This window comes from Rousettus aegyptiacus, unplaced genomic scaffold (genome assembly GCF_014176215.1).
Source record: "Rousettus aegyptiacus isolate mRouAeg1 unplaced genomic scaffold, mRouAeg1.p scaffold_m13_p_6, whole genome shotgun sequence".
Lineage (NCBI taxonomy): Eukaryota > Metazoa > Chordata > Mammalia > Chiroptera > Pteropodidae > Rousettus > Rousettus aegyptiacus.
Window position 1 is genome coordinate 104,261,448 of NW_023416309.1, and position 16,497 is coordinate 104,277,944.

The 16,497-nt window shown below is 36.0% G+C and overlaps 1 protein-coding gene across 3 annotated transcripts; it reads right to left on the bottom strand.

Annotated features, from left to right (window-relative positions):
- Positions 1 to 931: 931 nt before the first annotated feature.
- Positions 932 to 16,381, bottom strand: POLG2 (DNA polymerase gamma 2, accessory subunit). 3 transcript variants are annotated; one of them, XM_016128991.2, is made up of 8 exons: positions 13,507 to 16,381; positions 9,983 to 10,109; positions 9,750 to 9,855; positions 8,754 to 8,927; positions 7,781 to 7,921; positions 5,938 to 6,018; positions 3,602 to 3,702; positions 932 to 1,952 (listed from the first exon to the last, which is right to left on the bottom strand). In XM_016128991.2, exons 1-8 carry the CDS (start codon positions 14,066 to 14,068, stop codon positions 1,787 to 1,789), a joined length of 1,458 nt encoding a protein of 485 aa, XP_015984477.2. In that variant the 5' UTR covers positions 14,069 to 16,381; the 3' UTR covers positions 932 to 1,786. The 3 variants fall into 3 exon arrangements, with proteins under 3 accessions (XP_015984477.2, XP_036079388.1, XP_036079387.1); XM_036223495.1 differs by lacking the exon at positions 9,983 to 10,109 and having other exon boundaries at positions 13,632 to 16,381; XM_036223494.1 differs by lacking the exon at positions 8,754 to 8,927.
- Positions 16,382 to 16,497: the final 116 nt, after the last annotated feature.

The window sequence follows — 16,497 nt, forward strand, 5'->3', positions numbered from 1 at the left end:
GGAACTATATGGAGAGAAACATCTAAATATACTATGGAACTGTAACAAACAAAATCCAAAAAGTGGAAAACCCCATAACAAGCCACCTAATTTCTTGGGAGAGAGACAGACTGAGAGACAGAGAGAGAGACAGAGAGAGAGAGAGCACACAAACACGAGAGAGTTCGAATCTACAGGATAAGAGGCCAAAAGAACCAATTTCAATAAATGAGTCTTAGTTGGATCCTGATTCAAACAATAAAATTAAAAAGTGAGTGGATATTTGATATTAAAAAATTCACTTTTAAAAAACTTTATTATGAAAATTCTCATACACAAAAACAGAGAGGCAGTAAAATGAACACCCATGTACCCATTACCCAATTTCGAGAACTCAGTACTATTCTTACTTTTCATCTATAATTCACCAATTTCTTGTTTAAACTGGAAATTTTTAAAGCAAGTCTCAGATTTCATATAATTTCACTCAAAAATATTTAAGTTGTCTTATCGAATAAGGACTTAAAAAAATATAAAACCATAATATCATTATCAAACCCAAGGAAACTGTCAATAATTCCTTAGTATCACCTAGTGTTAATTTTTTTAGGTGTAATAATGGTTACCGAAAGATCCTTAACAAAAAAATTTACAAATGAAATGATAGCTGCAATCTGCTTTAAAATAATATCGGAGAATAGTGTTGGGTGGATGAGATAAGACTGGTCATGGGTTGATGGTTGTTGGTAAATGGGTTTAATCATACCATTTTGTATATGTTTGTGTATGCAACTCTCCATGATAGCAAATAATAATAATAAAAAAAAAATCTAGTAAGTAAAGTCGAAGAAGACAAGTTAGCTAAACTTCAAGATATTTTACATAAATTATCAGTTGGAATTTTTGTCAGGCTGGTAATAATAGTATAATTAATACAATCGACACAAAGAGGTTCAAGGATTTCTTCTAAACATATCTATTAGAATAAGATATAAAATACACTGTAACAGTTATTATGCCACCTAACATTTACGTTAGCTAGCTTTTCAAAAACCAATAAATGTTCTAGTTTAGTTTAGTTTTGGATTAATCTTCAATATTTGACAGCAGACTTAAAACCCCTTCTTTCCTGAAATCAAAACCCATTTCAAGGAAGATAAAACACTATGATAGCCTCAAGGGGTAAACTGTGTTTGACCCAAATTAATTATTATATTCTCATTCCCTTAGAGAGTAATTGGCCTAGGAATGACCATGTGACCAAGTTCTGACCAATGCAATGTAAATAAGTCTTCTGATTGGAATGCCTGGGAAAGCTTTTACTTTTCTAATTAAAAAGGGAAAAGTATTCGCTCACTAGCTCTTATCTCTTTGACATTCTTCCTAATTGAAATGTGGACGAGAAGTCTAGAAATATAGCAGCCATCTGTGACTACGAAGCAACAAGTATAAAGATAAAAGCCAACATACTAAAGATGGTGAAACAGAAAGACAGTAAAAGCCTGTCTCCCTAACTAGAGAAGAAACAATTATACCAGCTCCAGACAGTCTAACCCTTAAATTTCTTGTTATAAGAAAAACTCCAATTTGCTTAATCTAGTATAGTAGGATTTTTGTTTCTTGTCGCTAAACATATTCTTTATACAATAGAATATGTCAAGAAATATAAATATAAATAATAAAAAATGAATCAAAAAAAGCACCAAAAAATGTCCACTTCATAAGTGCAAAGGGTTAAAACACATCCAAGTTAATATAAGACAACCAAATTAGGAAAAGTGAATATTTATTATAGCAATATTAAAATCTATACATTCTTAGCCGATGATATATACTTGGTTAAAAAATCTTTTACTTTGGATATATGCATCATTTCCTTCATTGTGGTGTCTCTACTTCTCAGATGTATTAATCCATTCTCCAAAGTAGCTTCAGTAATCAAAACTGTGAAGAGGATGCTCATTTCATCATATCTAAGAAAAAAAGTAGTTAAACAAAATACATGCACACAAATGCAAATTGTAAATTCACATTACTAGCTTTAATTACTTTAGAATCCATGCCACTTTTAAGAGTTAAAAACTCAAAGGAGGGCTTGAGAGCTATACCACCAAAACAGCTTATTCAAATTTCTAAATCACAAAGTAAAACTTTCAGAAAGTTTCTGACTTATTGTAATAACTGAAATATCATGAAAGAAAATAAAATCTGAAAAATAAACACTGGTACCTCAACAAATCATTCAAGGTGATATTACGGATGAACCTCAGAATTACCTCACTTTTTTGGTATTTGGATAAAGTTCAAGACAAATTATTTTAAATAAATGTCTTTTATAATACTACTATAATAAAAATCCAGTAAACAACATATCATACCAAAATCATGCTTAATATATAACTGTATGCTAACTCATAGTTTCTAGCCTTCTTTCTGCTTATCCAGGCACTCTATCTCATTGTTTTGTTTCTTGTAGTACTCCATCAGAAATCATCTTATTTATTTGTGTATTCTGTATTTTGCCCCACTAGAATATAAGCTTCATAAGAACAAGACACTTTTCTCTCTTATTTACTGCTGTATTTAAGTACATAAAACATAGTAGTTGCTTACTAAATACTTGGATAAAAGTATCCTGAAACAATAAAGCCTTTAACATATAAAGAACAACTATAACTTGGTAATGCCCACATGACTCAAAGGATAGGATATGATTTAAGTACCTGAGAGAACTGGAAAGTTCAAGTACCACCCTTTCACTTTATATAGGATAAAACAATTAAGTTATTTTATCCATAGAAGCCTACTTTTCTTTTGACATCATCTGAAAGGTATATTTTAGCAAGCCATTAGAGAGCTGAGGAGCAAAACACAAAGCTTCACAACTTTTCACTCAAAATATACATATTCAACACAAAAAGCTAAAAATATAACAAACACAAAGGAGGAAAGAATTCCTTAATAAAAAAAAACAGAAGTTAATGAAATAGCAGAGGGTTAAGATTTGGAGACAAAAAGATCAATTAGGAGATTATTTCAATGCTCCAGCCAAGAAATATTGATGACCTTAACTTGGGTTGTGGCAGTGAAGATGGGGAAATCTTGATTTGAAATATATTTAAGAGGTAGGCTGACAAGACAAAATTTAGTGACAAATCAGATGTGAAGAGTAAGGAAAAGAGAGGCACTAAGGACGACATAGCCGGGCTTCAGTCTCAAGAGAATGGCTGAGCTGAGATGCCTATCACCGAGGAGACTAGTTCTCGGTCCTCTGGGATAGAGTTATTTTCCATTCTGCTTCATAATGAACCACAACACCAGGGAGCAAAAGGCACTCTACTCATGTTCCCTCAGTCTTGACTCAATAAATGCATCCATCCCTGACAAACTGATAAACTCAGGTATATATATTTCATGACATTGTCTTGAAGTTGACATAGCATATGCTCAAATATATCTGATGAATATTGTTCCTTGCTGTATTAACTAAGGGCACATCTCTGTAAATGGGAATACTTTTAAATTATATTACATATAGATATATTTATTTGTTACTCATAAAAAATATATAATCAAAAACTCTAAATAAACACATTTTAGCGAAAAGGAAGACATTTCTTACTTTGAATAAAGTTGTTCCAGTGAGGACTGCACAGTTTCCAAATAACCAGGCCACACAGAAATTCCATTTTCTAGTAGTTCATTAAATAGCCCTTGACAAACCTAGAAAAAAATACAAAAACTTGAAATATGAAAGAAATAACAGTAGCTAGAGTGATTACCCTATTTTTGTGAAACCATAAATCACCTTTTTCAATCTTTAAAATGGGCACAAATTCTTTTAATTATGTGATAATACTGTTTATAATTTGTATATTTTATACGTATAAATTGCATTCTTTCTCTGAAAATGAAGAAATTAAAGCTAAATATGAAATGCAAATCTTCTGAGAGAAAATTTTATACCAAATATAAGAATTTTTATTTTCACCATCATTCAAAACACCACAAAACCAAAAGAAATTTTATCAGAGAAAAACAGTAAGTCCAAAGGGCTATGTTAACTCTAAGCTCATCTGAGAGTGGAAAACTGAGCCCTTCGGCTTTAGTAGCATGTCAGGAAGAGAAGGAAGAAACAGTACAGAAAACTACAATGAAGTCTCCAGAAAAGTATGAAGAAAACCAGTAGAGTGGTATTCCTGAACCCAACTAAAGAAAATGTTTCAAGAAAAGAACGTTTGATTAGTTTCCGTGGAATGCTGGAGACAAAAGCCTGGCAGGAAATACGGAAATGATTATGAGTAAATGACACAGTAAATTTACTGTTTTCTTAACAAGCAATGGTGAAGCAAAACAAAGCAAAATTCTAAATGTCCTTAGCAATCTACAGTGAAAACTCTAGATCAGGATTTCTCCTATTTGGCTCTGCTGACACAAGATGTTTAGTAGCATCCCTGGCCTCCATTAGACAGATTCCAGTATCACTCCCCTCCCCACTTGTGACAACCAAAAGTGTCTCTAGACATTACCCAAAATCCCTGGTGTGGTAGGGGTGGGGGTACCTGAGATATAGCACTGTCTCTCAAACTTTGGCTTGCATTGGAATCACCTGGAGGGCTTGTCAAAACACCCTTTGCTCAGCCTCACTCCCAGAGTTTCTGATTCAGCAGGTCTGAGGTGGAGACCAAGAATGAATTTCTAACCAGTTCCCAGGAAAAGACCATAGTAAAGTAAGTAGGTGTTAAGGTATTTGATACTTGGGGGAATAGATGAGAATATAGACATTAACAAATCTACAAAATTAACAGGGAAAAGTTAATATACATATGGGTTTTAATAAGTTAGTGGTTGCCAGCAGAAAATCTGCTCTAACGGAGGGTAGAAAAGAAGAGCAAAGGCTCTAAGCATGATTAAGTGCTGAAGACACAGTGATATGAGAACCCTCGCACCATGGATTAGTACAAAAAAGTGCAGCCAGTCTGGACAGCAACCTAGCTGCCATAGTGAAATTAAGGATACATATATTCATTGTACCCAGGAATTCCATCCCTGTGTATATAATTCTTGCATAGCCCAGAAAGTTACATGCATAAGGATTCTGTCATGCTGCTGAGGTTAAAAACATAATAAGATATACAACATACTACTCTTTTGTTAAATTAAAAATACCCAAGGCACAAATTACTACTATATTCTTATAAACAAACAAAAACAAAACAAGGCCTGCAATTTTAATGACAAAAATCTAGGGAATAAAGTTCTTTTTTGTCCTTCAAGCAAAAAAATAACCTAAGAACTTGCTCCCTACCAAGGTATTAGGGAGCCTGCCACAACCCTTGGAGGAAAGAGTGGAAACTGAACTATTATCTTCTTTCCTAAACTGACTATCCCCACATTCCCAGACCCCCTCTCCTCACAGGAGCACCAGAAGAAAGCTTGGGCGAATCTTTCTGGAGTCCTCACTCAGGTCCCGGATGGGTCTGAGTCATCCAGACAGAAATGATGACAGCTGAATGGGTCTCTGGAAAGAAACTAAAACCACCCTCCTGGCTTTTCACAAGTGTATTTAGACCAGAGAGATTAGAAAAATTAAATAAGATTATAAATCTGTATTTATGCCAGCAAGCATCAAAAATGTTAAGTTAAAAAAGGAAGGGGGCAAGAAATAATTCACTAGACACCTGTACAAATATTTTGATTACCACAACTATGCATACACATTTTGAAATTGCAACTATGGGCACGATAAGTGCAAAATCCACTGAATTATATTCATTTTCTTTAATATACGATACTTCGAATTATCTATAATTAACTACGGTATTTATCTACAGTTCATTATTTAGTTACAATTTTTAAAAAAGCAAATGAATCAACATAAAAATTTAAATGGCAAGCTACTCATTTACTTGCAATAATGGTTATAATTAAAATGACATTAAAATTCATTTAACCCACCTGTCTTAGTTCCACTGTTGGGCCTCTTCCCACATCCAAAGCAACCTTAATAGGAGCTAAACAAGGGTGCAGTTTAAGTACCTACAGCAATTGAAAGAGAAGCAGGGCGGGGAGGACAACACAGCTTATTTAAATATAACGCAAACACTAACAAACATGAAGCATCTTAAACAGTTAAAATTTCCTATGTGAAAATGGAAGCTAGCTGAAGCCATAAAAAAAAAAAAAAATCACGTAATGGTATATTCAGCTGTCTAAATCCAGCTGTGCATGGGTTTCTCCACTTTAACAGATGTTCTGCTGTTCACATGATACCCTCCCATTTTCTGACAATTCCATTTTCCCCTCAAATTGCCCCTTCCTGTGATCATAGCTTTCCCTACCCAGCTGGGACCATGTAGCTTATCATTTGGACACTCTCTTACCAAAACCCACCACTTTTCTCATTCATTCACCCATTTAACAAGCATTCGAACAGCCACTTGATGCCAGAAATAGTTCTAGGTGCTGGGGACAAAAATCACTGTCGTTCATGATGGGAAGAAACAGATAATAAACAAAATAAGTAAATAATATATTCGAAGGTGGTAAATGCTACAAATAAAAGAGAGGAGAAATGCTGGCAAAAAGGTTGGGGGACGGTTGTTTGCAATTTTAAATAGGTGGCAAGAGAAAGTTTCTTCTCTGAGGTGACATTTGAGCAAAGACTAGAAAGGAGGTTGAGGAACCAGACACAGGGATATGGGAGGAAGGCATTCCAGGCAAAGGGGAGAACAATGACAAGGCTCTAAGCTAGGAGCATGTCTGGCATGGTTGCTACACATATGTTATAAATCCCAACTCCCAGAACAGTTCTATAATGACTTTCTATATGGCCACATCATGCTAAATGAGTACTGCATAATACATTACTTCACTATGCAGGGTGATGCTACAAACTCATGGTTTCCAATCCCAGTTGAATCCTTGACACGTTAAAACTTTTGATTTGGGACAGCTCCCTTTCACATTCTAGGGGAATATGACTATTTTAAACTCTTGCCACTTAAACTCCTACTCCTCCACAGTTTAAGCTAATGGTCTTGCCTTCTAATTCCTTAAGAAAATACAGGGTATGAGTAAAATTTCCCCTATTTATATCTATACAACTGTTTCTTTCCTCCCTGCTGTTTTGAATTACTCCTTTCAAGACAAGTCCCTCTATTCTTATACTCTTGATGCTGTTTGAGCCCTCCTGTTTCTTCCAAAATCTTACTCCATTAGTCATTTCTTTTCTCTCGTGCAGATTCAATCCCTTCTCCTTCTTGATTTTTAGTGCTGCCCTTCCCCACCCCGCCTCCCCCCACCCCAGACCAAAAAAAAAAAACTCCCAAAACTGTTCATCCTAAAATAAGCCTTTCTCTTAACTAGGCCCATATCTAGTTCCTATGATCCACTCCATATCTAGTTCCTATGATCCACTGATCAGTCACTTGGGGTCAGATCAGAAGCAGAGAGGTCAATATGGCAAGTCTTGCTAGTCTATCTTATTTACTCCTGCTTAACACTTAGCTTCTGATACAAATGGAGGCTATCAATGGAAAGGCTCAGATACTAGCAATCAGAGACAGCTGCCCAGCTCCCCTGGATCAAATAGAAATGCCTTTGGGACAACCAAATAGGGATGTCTTGTTCTATTCTGTGGGAATCTGCTTAATTATCTCTGTGGCCAGATTCTAAAAGAACTGAAAGATACTTAAATTACTTGCACTTAAATAAATTTGTTATTCAGAGTTTAGGTTAGTTCTAAAGGGGGGGGGGCATTTTTAGTTTCCCAAGTCTATCTCTGAAATATCAAAAGCACCTTTCTATGAAGATTTTTCTTTCTTGTAAAGGAGTTCTCTGTTAGCTGAAACGAATCGTAGAGGTAAGCCAGCATGCCTCGGTCTAGATCTCCATTTATAGATAAAACAGAAGGAACCACATTTTTTCGTCCATCTCGGCCCTCCACAAAAAAATAGAACAAAAATAACATATATTTTAGCAGATCTCTTAAAATTAAATATCTTTGACTTATAGAATCAAAACACAAACTGATCAATAAATCTAGACGGAATGATAAAATTTTAAAAATACTATCATTTGACAACGCTCATGGTAATAATTGATTTGGGCAAGAATCATCAATGGATACTGTAACCAGTAGGTCAAAATTTGGTAAGAAACAAGTTAGGTACACAGTTTTAAAGTATCCAACCACAAAAGACTTATTAATTACTCATTAAAGACATTAATAAAATGCTTATCAATTTTACATTGGAGAAACTGGTAGCACCATCCTAACCAAGTGATAAAAGCTAACATCACCAATAAACTTTATAACATGTGCCTCCTGACACAATGCAACGAGAAGAGGGCAGCGTTATTTCTGTGGCTGAGGAAACATGAAAGAAACGTTTCTTTCTACATTCTACAAAGCAACTGACCTGTACTCTTCAAAAATATCAAGGTCATGAAAAACAAGAAAAAATAAAAGGAACTGTTCATTCGAAAGAGACTAAGGATACATGACAATTAGGTGAAATGTGTGGTTCTAGATTGGATCCCAGACCTATACAGGGCATATTGGAATAATCTGTTATACCCAGAGAGTTCTATGGATTGGATGGTAACAGTGGATTACTATTACTTTCCAGATTTTGATGGCTACATTGTGTTAAGTGTCCTTGCACTTGAAGGTCATGGTGCACCACGTCTGCAGCTTATTTTCAAATGGTTCAGAAATGATCATAGAGAATCTAGGTAAAGGATACATAGGAACTAAAGGTAAAACATACATGTAATTGAGACACATTTCCAGGATACATGTGTAAAAGTTCATGATCTCCTAGATTCCACAGGGTTTCTATTGGTTCTTTTCCCCAGGGAAAATTGTAGAATAGTTTGTTTCCTTTTCGTCCCTCTTCATCTTGACAATCACTGCTGCTGAAGTTAGAGGGACTCACAGCAAACTGGAAAAAACAGTTTAAGTTTGTCTTATAAGTTGTAACGGTTAAAAAGTAAAGTTGCCTAAGACTTTTTATGCAGCAACTGAATGAAAATGGTCAAGTCCCCAAATAAAAATTGTGGAGTTTAATTAAATATGAGTGAATATATTGCTAAAAATACTGTTTGTTAGTCGGAAAAAAAAAAAAAAAAAACTAGAGAAAAATTGTCAATTAATAAGAGTGAAGGTAACCAAGAACTAAGCAGGATAAAAGAAAAAGTATCACACATACTCATCATTCTTATCTTTCTGTGAAGAGCTTGATTATTTGTGATTATTCCACTTTGTGTGTTTAGGTGGGTGCTTGATGGTTTTAAGAGTTGGAGAAAGATAAGACAATAGCAAGACGAAATGTTTACTTCAATTCTTTTCTCTTCAGCATATACTAAAACTTGATAACAAATTACAGAACTATTTTGACTAATATGAAGAGTTCATGAAGGTAGGAGCAAAAGTCAAAGCTTTTAGGAGTAGGCAAGGCTCAAACTCTATGCCAGCCAGGAATGCCAGGTAAGGGATTTGAACTCTACCTCGAATGTAAAGGCTTATCAACAAAGGCTTCTGAACAAGAGAGAGAGATCAATAAATGTCTTTATCAAAGTAACTCTGTTATATAGAACAATGAAAATCATTAGTTTTTAATTTATATTTGTTGATTTAGAATAGCAGTCTTTTAAAAATATAAGTTACATCAAACAAAATTTCACTTATTATAGATAAGTATTATCATGACATATTAAGACAATTTATTTATTAAGTATTAAATTAAGGGTGATTATTGTAGTACCTTTCTCCACCACAGGAGTCGATGACGTAACCAGAAATCAAGCCAGTGGCCGGCAGTTCTCCCAGAAGTAAACCATACCAGTGAGGCTTCAGTCCTCTCACTGATTCTTTGGATATCAGAAACACCAGATGGTTACTAACTTGAAAATTATATAATCTTATCTCAAATTGAAAATGACTGGTGCTTAACTATGTAAATACAGTAAAGTTAAGTTATTTGCCAGTTTTCTCTACCTTTTAACACCATCAGGTGTCTGTTTAGTATCAGAAATAGGATGAAAACATACTCCAATCTGAGCGAGGCCATAAGGTAGCCTCTTGTTTACCAGATCCAGGCAATTAACATAGTGCTCCAAGGCACCTGTGAAAAGAGAAATCAATCATCATGTAAATCTAATCTATAAACCCAAACCATTTTGGTCAATTTATAGACAAATTAATAATCCAATAATGCTAATGCAGCAGTACAAGTAGTGTGAAACTATTAAGGCTGATCTTAATTACCAGTTAATTTTAGGCAGTTTCCCCTCAACTTTTGAGTTAGAAGATTTTTAAATCTATAAAAAGTTGAAAAAATAGTACGATAAACACCTATAAACCCTTCTTCTAGATTCACCAACTGTCAACATCTTGCCACATTTTTTGTTTACCCCCAAAACATTTCAGCATGCATCTCCTAAAATTATACTATTATTACACCATAAAATTAATAATACCATAATTTCATCTAATATATGGTCAATATTCTATTTTCTCCAGTTATCACAAAATGTTATTATTGCTGTTCTCTAATTAAGGTTGCATTTTGATTAGGTCTCTTTAATCTCTTGAATCTAAAACATTTTCCCTGACTCCTCCCTCTCTAACTTTGCTTTTAATGACATTGACTTTTGAGTCTGGGCGAGTCATAGATTAACTCACATTAGAGATTTGCCTGATTGCTTCCTTATTACTTAATTTGGGTTAATCACTTTAAGCAGGAATACTACAGTTGTTGTATATGTCTTATCGCATCCCAATAGGAGGAACATAATATCAAGTTATCCCACTACTAAAAAAGCAAATTTGATTACCTGATTAAGGTAATCCATTCTCCAACAATACCCTGCTCCTAAACAATCATCCACCCTATATTTTACAATCTACTGATAATCCTTGCCAGAAGCAATTAATATACCTTTGCGATATTAAAATCATAACATGGTCATTTTTCTAACCTATTTTTCCTTCTACATTTATTGTATAGCTTCTGTAAAAACAAACTTCTCTCAACTCCTTCCTCCAACAGCAGACTCACTTATTTTTTTGATTATCACTATGGTTTAATTTTTTTATTTTAATGTGGCATGACCCATTACCAACAACAATTTGTCCCAAATTCAGACAGTGTGTGTGTGTCTCCTTCAAACTGCACCCATGTCTTTTTGATATGACCCCACCAGTCTTTGAGTAATTCTTTGTTTTGTAGCACCCTAAAACGTCCCAAACTGACTTAGTACTTTCCCTGCTCTAGACCTGAAATCAGCCATTTCTCCAAGAACTAGTTCATTTTAGAAACCAAAATCTAGGTGCTAGGTGTGCTCACTGCTATTGTCATTGCTTCTAGGCCCTTTCAATGAAGAAAGTTAGAAAAATATATATATATATATATTTTAAATTGTGACTTAAAAAAAATCATGAGTTCATAAAGATATTGTCAATTCAAATTTAACATTACAAAGTTTATTCTTTTGTTTGTATCTCTTTACTATTACATTGAAAATCTTGGTTTCCAATATTAATCTATCTATTTGCTTTATGCTATAATATATATATAAAATAGTTTTAGAATTATAATTCCAACATTTCTACTTAGAAAAATCTAAGATTTGTAGTTCTCTATGCTAGTTATATAAAAGATTGTATCCCACTAAATGACAGCACTGTATTCAAAAGTTACTTGATTTGAGATTTCCATTTCTGATAATAGTAGACTAACTTGTTGATAATAAAAAAAATTGGTCAAGAAACTTTTATAAAAAATCTGTTTAAAGATATAAGAGAGCTATCAAGGTAGTAAGGACTTGAGGGTTCAAAATTTGGAGAAAAGAGCAAAGAGGTAAACTCAGCATTTAGTGCTGCTTTTCCAATTCTCGAGGATGAGAAGAAGCTGAAATGCTGAGCAGAACTTCTTGAAATCTTTTGGCATTTCTAAGTACAAAAATTGCAGTTTCTGTATCATCCAGCAGGAGGCTCTAGTAAATACCCCAGCCTTTCACTAGGGACACTCGAAGGGGCTGGCTACACTTGAGTAGAAATGAAAAGACTGAAGTTCAGCCTTCAGGAAACTTAATCCTCGACTGTATTAAGATATGCTCCTATTCTAGCTGCCTGCTGAAAATAAAAGTAAATCCTCCCGGGAAGAAAACACCTACAATTTATCTCTACAATTTGTAAACAAATTACCTAGAATACCAGAACATCCAAATGACCCGAAGCCCAGAGAAAAACATACTAGAAACAAAAACAACTGAGTTATTAGACATACTTTAAAATGTGATTTTGTCCAAGAAAGATAATGACAAGCTGGGGAGAATATCTAACATATGTGTAGTCACAGGACAGAAGAAAAAGAATGGGGTGGTAACTTGGAGACATAATGGCTGAAAATTTAAAAAAACTAACCATAAGTAGAGGCTACAATAGCTCAGACATGGAATAAAGAGAACCAGGGTACTGGGAATAGAAAGAAAAGGTAAACTAGGTAACGCTAAGCTAAGAACAGTAGACAACTGAAGGATTTGGCAAATAAATGGATGTAAATTTCCTAAAGGTAAGAAAGTGTCTGGCACACCGTAGATGCTTTGATGGACATCTAAGAGAGCTAAGTTTTATTTTTTAATAAGGAAGAAAAGATCGATTTGTTTTGGGTCATGGTAATGAGCAGTGATTGAACTATCACCAAAATAAAGCCATCATAGAATAAATCAAAATTGTCACATTTATTCAAGTTTTGGTTTGCTTTATTTTCTTAAGTAAATCTTTAAAAAGTTACTATATGGGTACTGATTTTTAGACAACCATGAACATTTGGTAATTATAGTGCCACTTAATGAAAAATGGTAAGGACAACATTTTGCAAAGATGAGATGCTGTGAGAGCAAGTCTGTAAAGAACCTGTTTTTTTTTTTTTTCCCTGATCTCTGCCATCATGTTCTATTTGACTTTAAAGGCGAACGGTCCCCTCTGAGTTTCTGTGTATTCACCGGAGAATCGCTATAAAGCTTGATTAGTCCTACTTTTTGTAAACTAAAAAATATCTAAAGGGTTCTAGAAACAAGATTGTAGATCAGTTTTCAGTAAGAAAAACTGGAGGGCGTTTTCTTTTTGCTCTAGAAAAAGGAGCTTTGATTAGCCTATTGTGTGTAAAATTGAAGGGTGACTGTAGATAATCATTTCGGCAACAATGAACAAATGATTTAAAACATGATTTAATTTAGGGCCTAATTCTAGGGAGACTCAATTAGATTCTTAAAATTCTAGGGTTGCCCTGTGAAAGTGAGAGCGTAACCAGGCCCTCCGGCCAGATTCTTTTAAGGAACAGTAACAGTTCAAAGACCCAGTTTTCTCCAGGGTAGAAGCACCGTCCTAACTACTTCAAACTGTTGAGAGCCTGGTAACCTTTCCACGTGAATAAAAGGCCAGTTGCAATTCGCGAAATCAAGCGAGACTGCCTTTCCACCCCAACCTATTTTGAAGCATGAAATCATGAAGCATACCGTGAAGAAGGTTCTCCCGTAGTTTCCCAGAAGTTTTTAATAAGTTCTCAAGAAATGCTACTAGCTGTTCCTTACTCAGCTCTTTGTCTTGCAAGATTTCGCGTAGAGTTTCTGCAGAAACTAACCTGATGGCACTGTCCCCAGGCGGCGCGGGGCCCGGTTCATGGTGGAGGGCGTCCACCGGAAAGACCTGCTCCCGGAACACCACCACTGAAGACCACCATTCTGCCGCCAGGTTCTTCCGCAGTTCTATGCCCAAGGGGCCAAAGCCGGAGTGGCACCCGGTCAGGAGAGAATCTCGAGTAATCTGCCGCTTAGTGCCACTGAGGAAATGCCTTCTCTGACAAATCTCTAACAGCGCTTCGGTCCCCTCATCAGACCCTGGGGCTTCTCTTGGTTCGCTTCCCAGGGGCAGCTCCGCGTGCGACCTCAGGAGCTCTCCAAGGGGGTTACTCCCTTCCGCCAACACCTCTGGCTGGCCCCCATCGACTCGACCCCCAAACCCAGAAAACAGGCACCTGCAGACTTTCTGGCAGGTCCTGATGGTTGCACCGGGTCGCATCACCCCCAGGACTTTAACAGCAGTCTTCCGTTTGCTAGCGAAAACCGCCACACCGAAGAATCCCGGAACCAACTGCGCAGGCGCGCCGGAAGTGAGCTCGCGTTCAGCCGGCCCCGCCCACGGAAGTGCGTTCTTATGACTCCGCTGCGGCAGCTGCAGGTGTTCCCCAATTCATCATGGCGGAGTCAGGCCTCGTACCTTTTCACCTCAGTAAAGCCCGGTCCCCCAGCAATTGCTATTATTTGCCCTCATCTGCCCTGATAAATATCCCCACCTACTTTTCATTACCGATCCGTAGCCACTATTGTCAGCTTTGCTTTCTTTCCTTTTGCAAGATCACTCCCCAAATCACTTCCTAGACACTCAACCGTGTTAACGAAAATAAATTTTGGTCCCGTTGTCCTAGTCCTTCATGGTTTAGACCCAGGTCTTCACAACTCTATTAGGTAAATGCACCGCAAGCATGCCTACCTCCACGTTTTCCTGGGTGTGGGTGGGGCTGTGAGAGGGAAAGGGCAGTCCCTTCACACACTGGAATGGTTCTCAAAAAGGAAACCCAATAGCACCCGTATCACCGGGGAACTTTAAAAAGCCTGCCGAGAAAGCCAGCAGTTTTAAACAAGCTCCCCAGGTAAATGTGGAGGCACTCCTGAGAACCACTAATGTGTATCACGTTCTAGCAGAGGTGACCTTCCTAAGCGTTCATCAGAATATCCAATAAAACTTGACTTGTTTAAAATGGATACCCCCAAGCTTGTGAGTTTAGTCTCCATTTTAACCCTTAAAACCCTGAAGAAAATTGCCCGAATACTGGGGAAAGAGTACCCGAAAGAAAACGGTTGATTTCAAAATCCATTTACTCCTACTTCAGCTTCCCTTCATAGTTAGGGAAACCTTGGGCAAATAATTCAAATGCAAGGAACAAGCTACTAGATCCACTAGACTGATATTGGCAATTAAGTTAATGTAATATAAAGGCAGTTGTTTTTTCATTATGTAAGTTGTAGGACAAGTTCAGAAGACCCATTCCATAAAAAGAGAAAACTAGAAAACTTAAAACATATTGCTATAAATCAATTCTATTAACAGCAAAGTGGGCACTATGAACGTGTTTCCCACAAAGGAAACACACACCAGGAAAGAGGCCCATACACAAATAAATGAGAGAGAATGGGGAGAAAAATCACATTTATTAGTTAAGACAACCACAGGCTGGACACAACACACATGCTAAAAAGTGGACTGTCTTAAAATTTACTTCCAAGGTAAATAGGTAAATGTTTTTCCACAGCCCCACAATCAATTCAATAAGTGCTTACAAATTAAAATGCCCACATTAGACATTAAACAGTAAAATATGTAATAAATACTCCAACCTATCCGGAAAGCTTCTTATAAGTCATAATGAATTTGACCTACCATGCTATTATTGAAAACTGCTTAGTTACTAGAGGTTGAATCAGTTTTCAATTAGTCCTAAAAAATACCACTCCCCACCCACCCTTCTCGCAAATTCTAGTTAGAGTAAGGCATTAACACCAATTAAAGCCTGTTTTAATCATTTAAGTGAGGTCGCACAGGACCTCTCCTCTCCTGGCAAAATACACATACCACTCTCCAGAAGACATTCAGACCTTCTAGCCATTACCGAAATCAAATATTAGAAAGGTTGGTGAGCTTAAGTTAAACCTAAAGCTACTCCCAGATCTTTCTAGCAATAAAACCCATGTTGACCTTGGCAATACTTGTACTATAGTCACTGTGCTTTTGGTTATGTTGCTCCCTCTGTTATAAATTTTGACAAGGATTTTATGTGTTCGTTCAAATATGAATAGACCTCAGTTTGAAGTCCTTTGGAGTTCCCTGGATTTATTGTAAACACATTCAATGCTGTGAAGACTAGAAGAATGTTTGTAACTTGCAGTGAGAAGAGAAAACATTCAAAACTTAGCTCTTGCAAACTTACTTTAAAAGGTGTAGTCTTAGTCTTGTTCAACATTCCAGTAATTCACAATAGAGCCAAGAGCATGATCATAACTGCTTTTGAAAAAAGCAAGTTAATACTAAGTGTTTCAAATGATAAATCTTGCAAAAAGAACAGTCATCCATATTGTTGTCACACAAACCAGTCTGAAGGTGGGCTATACAGTTGATCATTTCCTATTTTAATACCTCACCACTTAGTAAATAGGCTATTAAGTGACTCACCTGTTGGGAGGTACTAACAGAAAGCCTTTACTCAATTTAACCTAGAATTATCAATTAACCTAAATCAATCTCATTTTAATTCTTATAATATGAATATATCATTTTAAGGGCCTTCTGATATCCCCACTTCCCAAAACTCAATTATGGAAAGGAGCAATTTAATTTTTGATTAAATAAAAACCATCTAAGCAAAGTTTTACATGATATTATATATGTAAAAT

Coding starts and splice junctions, on each gene's coding strand:
- POLG2 (XM_016128991.2), bottom strand. CDS start 14,068: ATGCGACCCGGTGCAACCATCAGGACCTGCCAGAAAGTCTGCAGGTGC. Junction 7,922..8,753: donor GAAATGTGTCTCAATTACAT/GTATGTTTTACC, acceptor TTTTTTGTGGAG/GGCCGAGATGGACGAAAAAA. Junction 6,019..7,780: donor AGAAAAATCTTCATAGAAAG/GTGCTTTTGATA, acceptor CAATTGCTGTAG/GTACTTAAACTGCACCCTTG.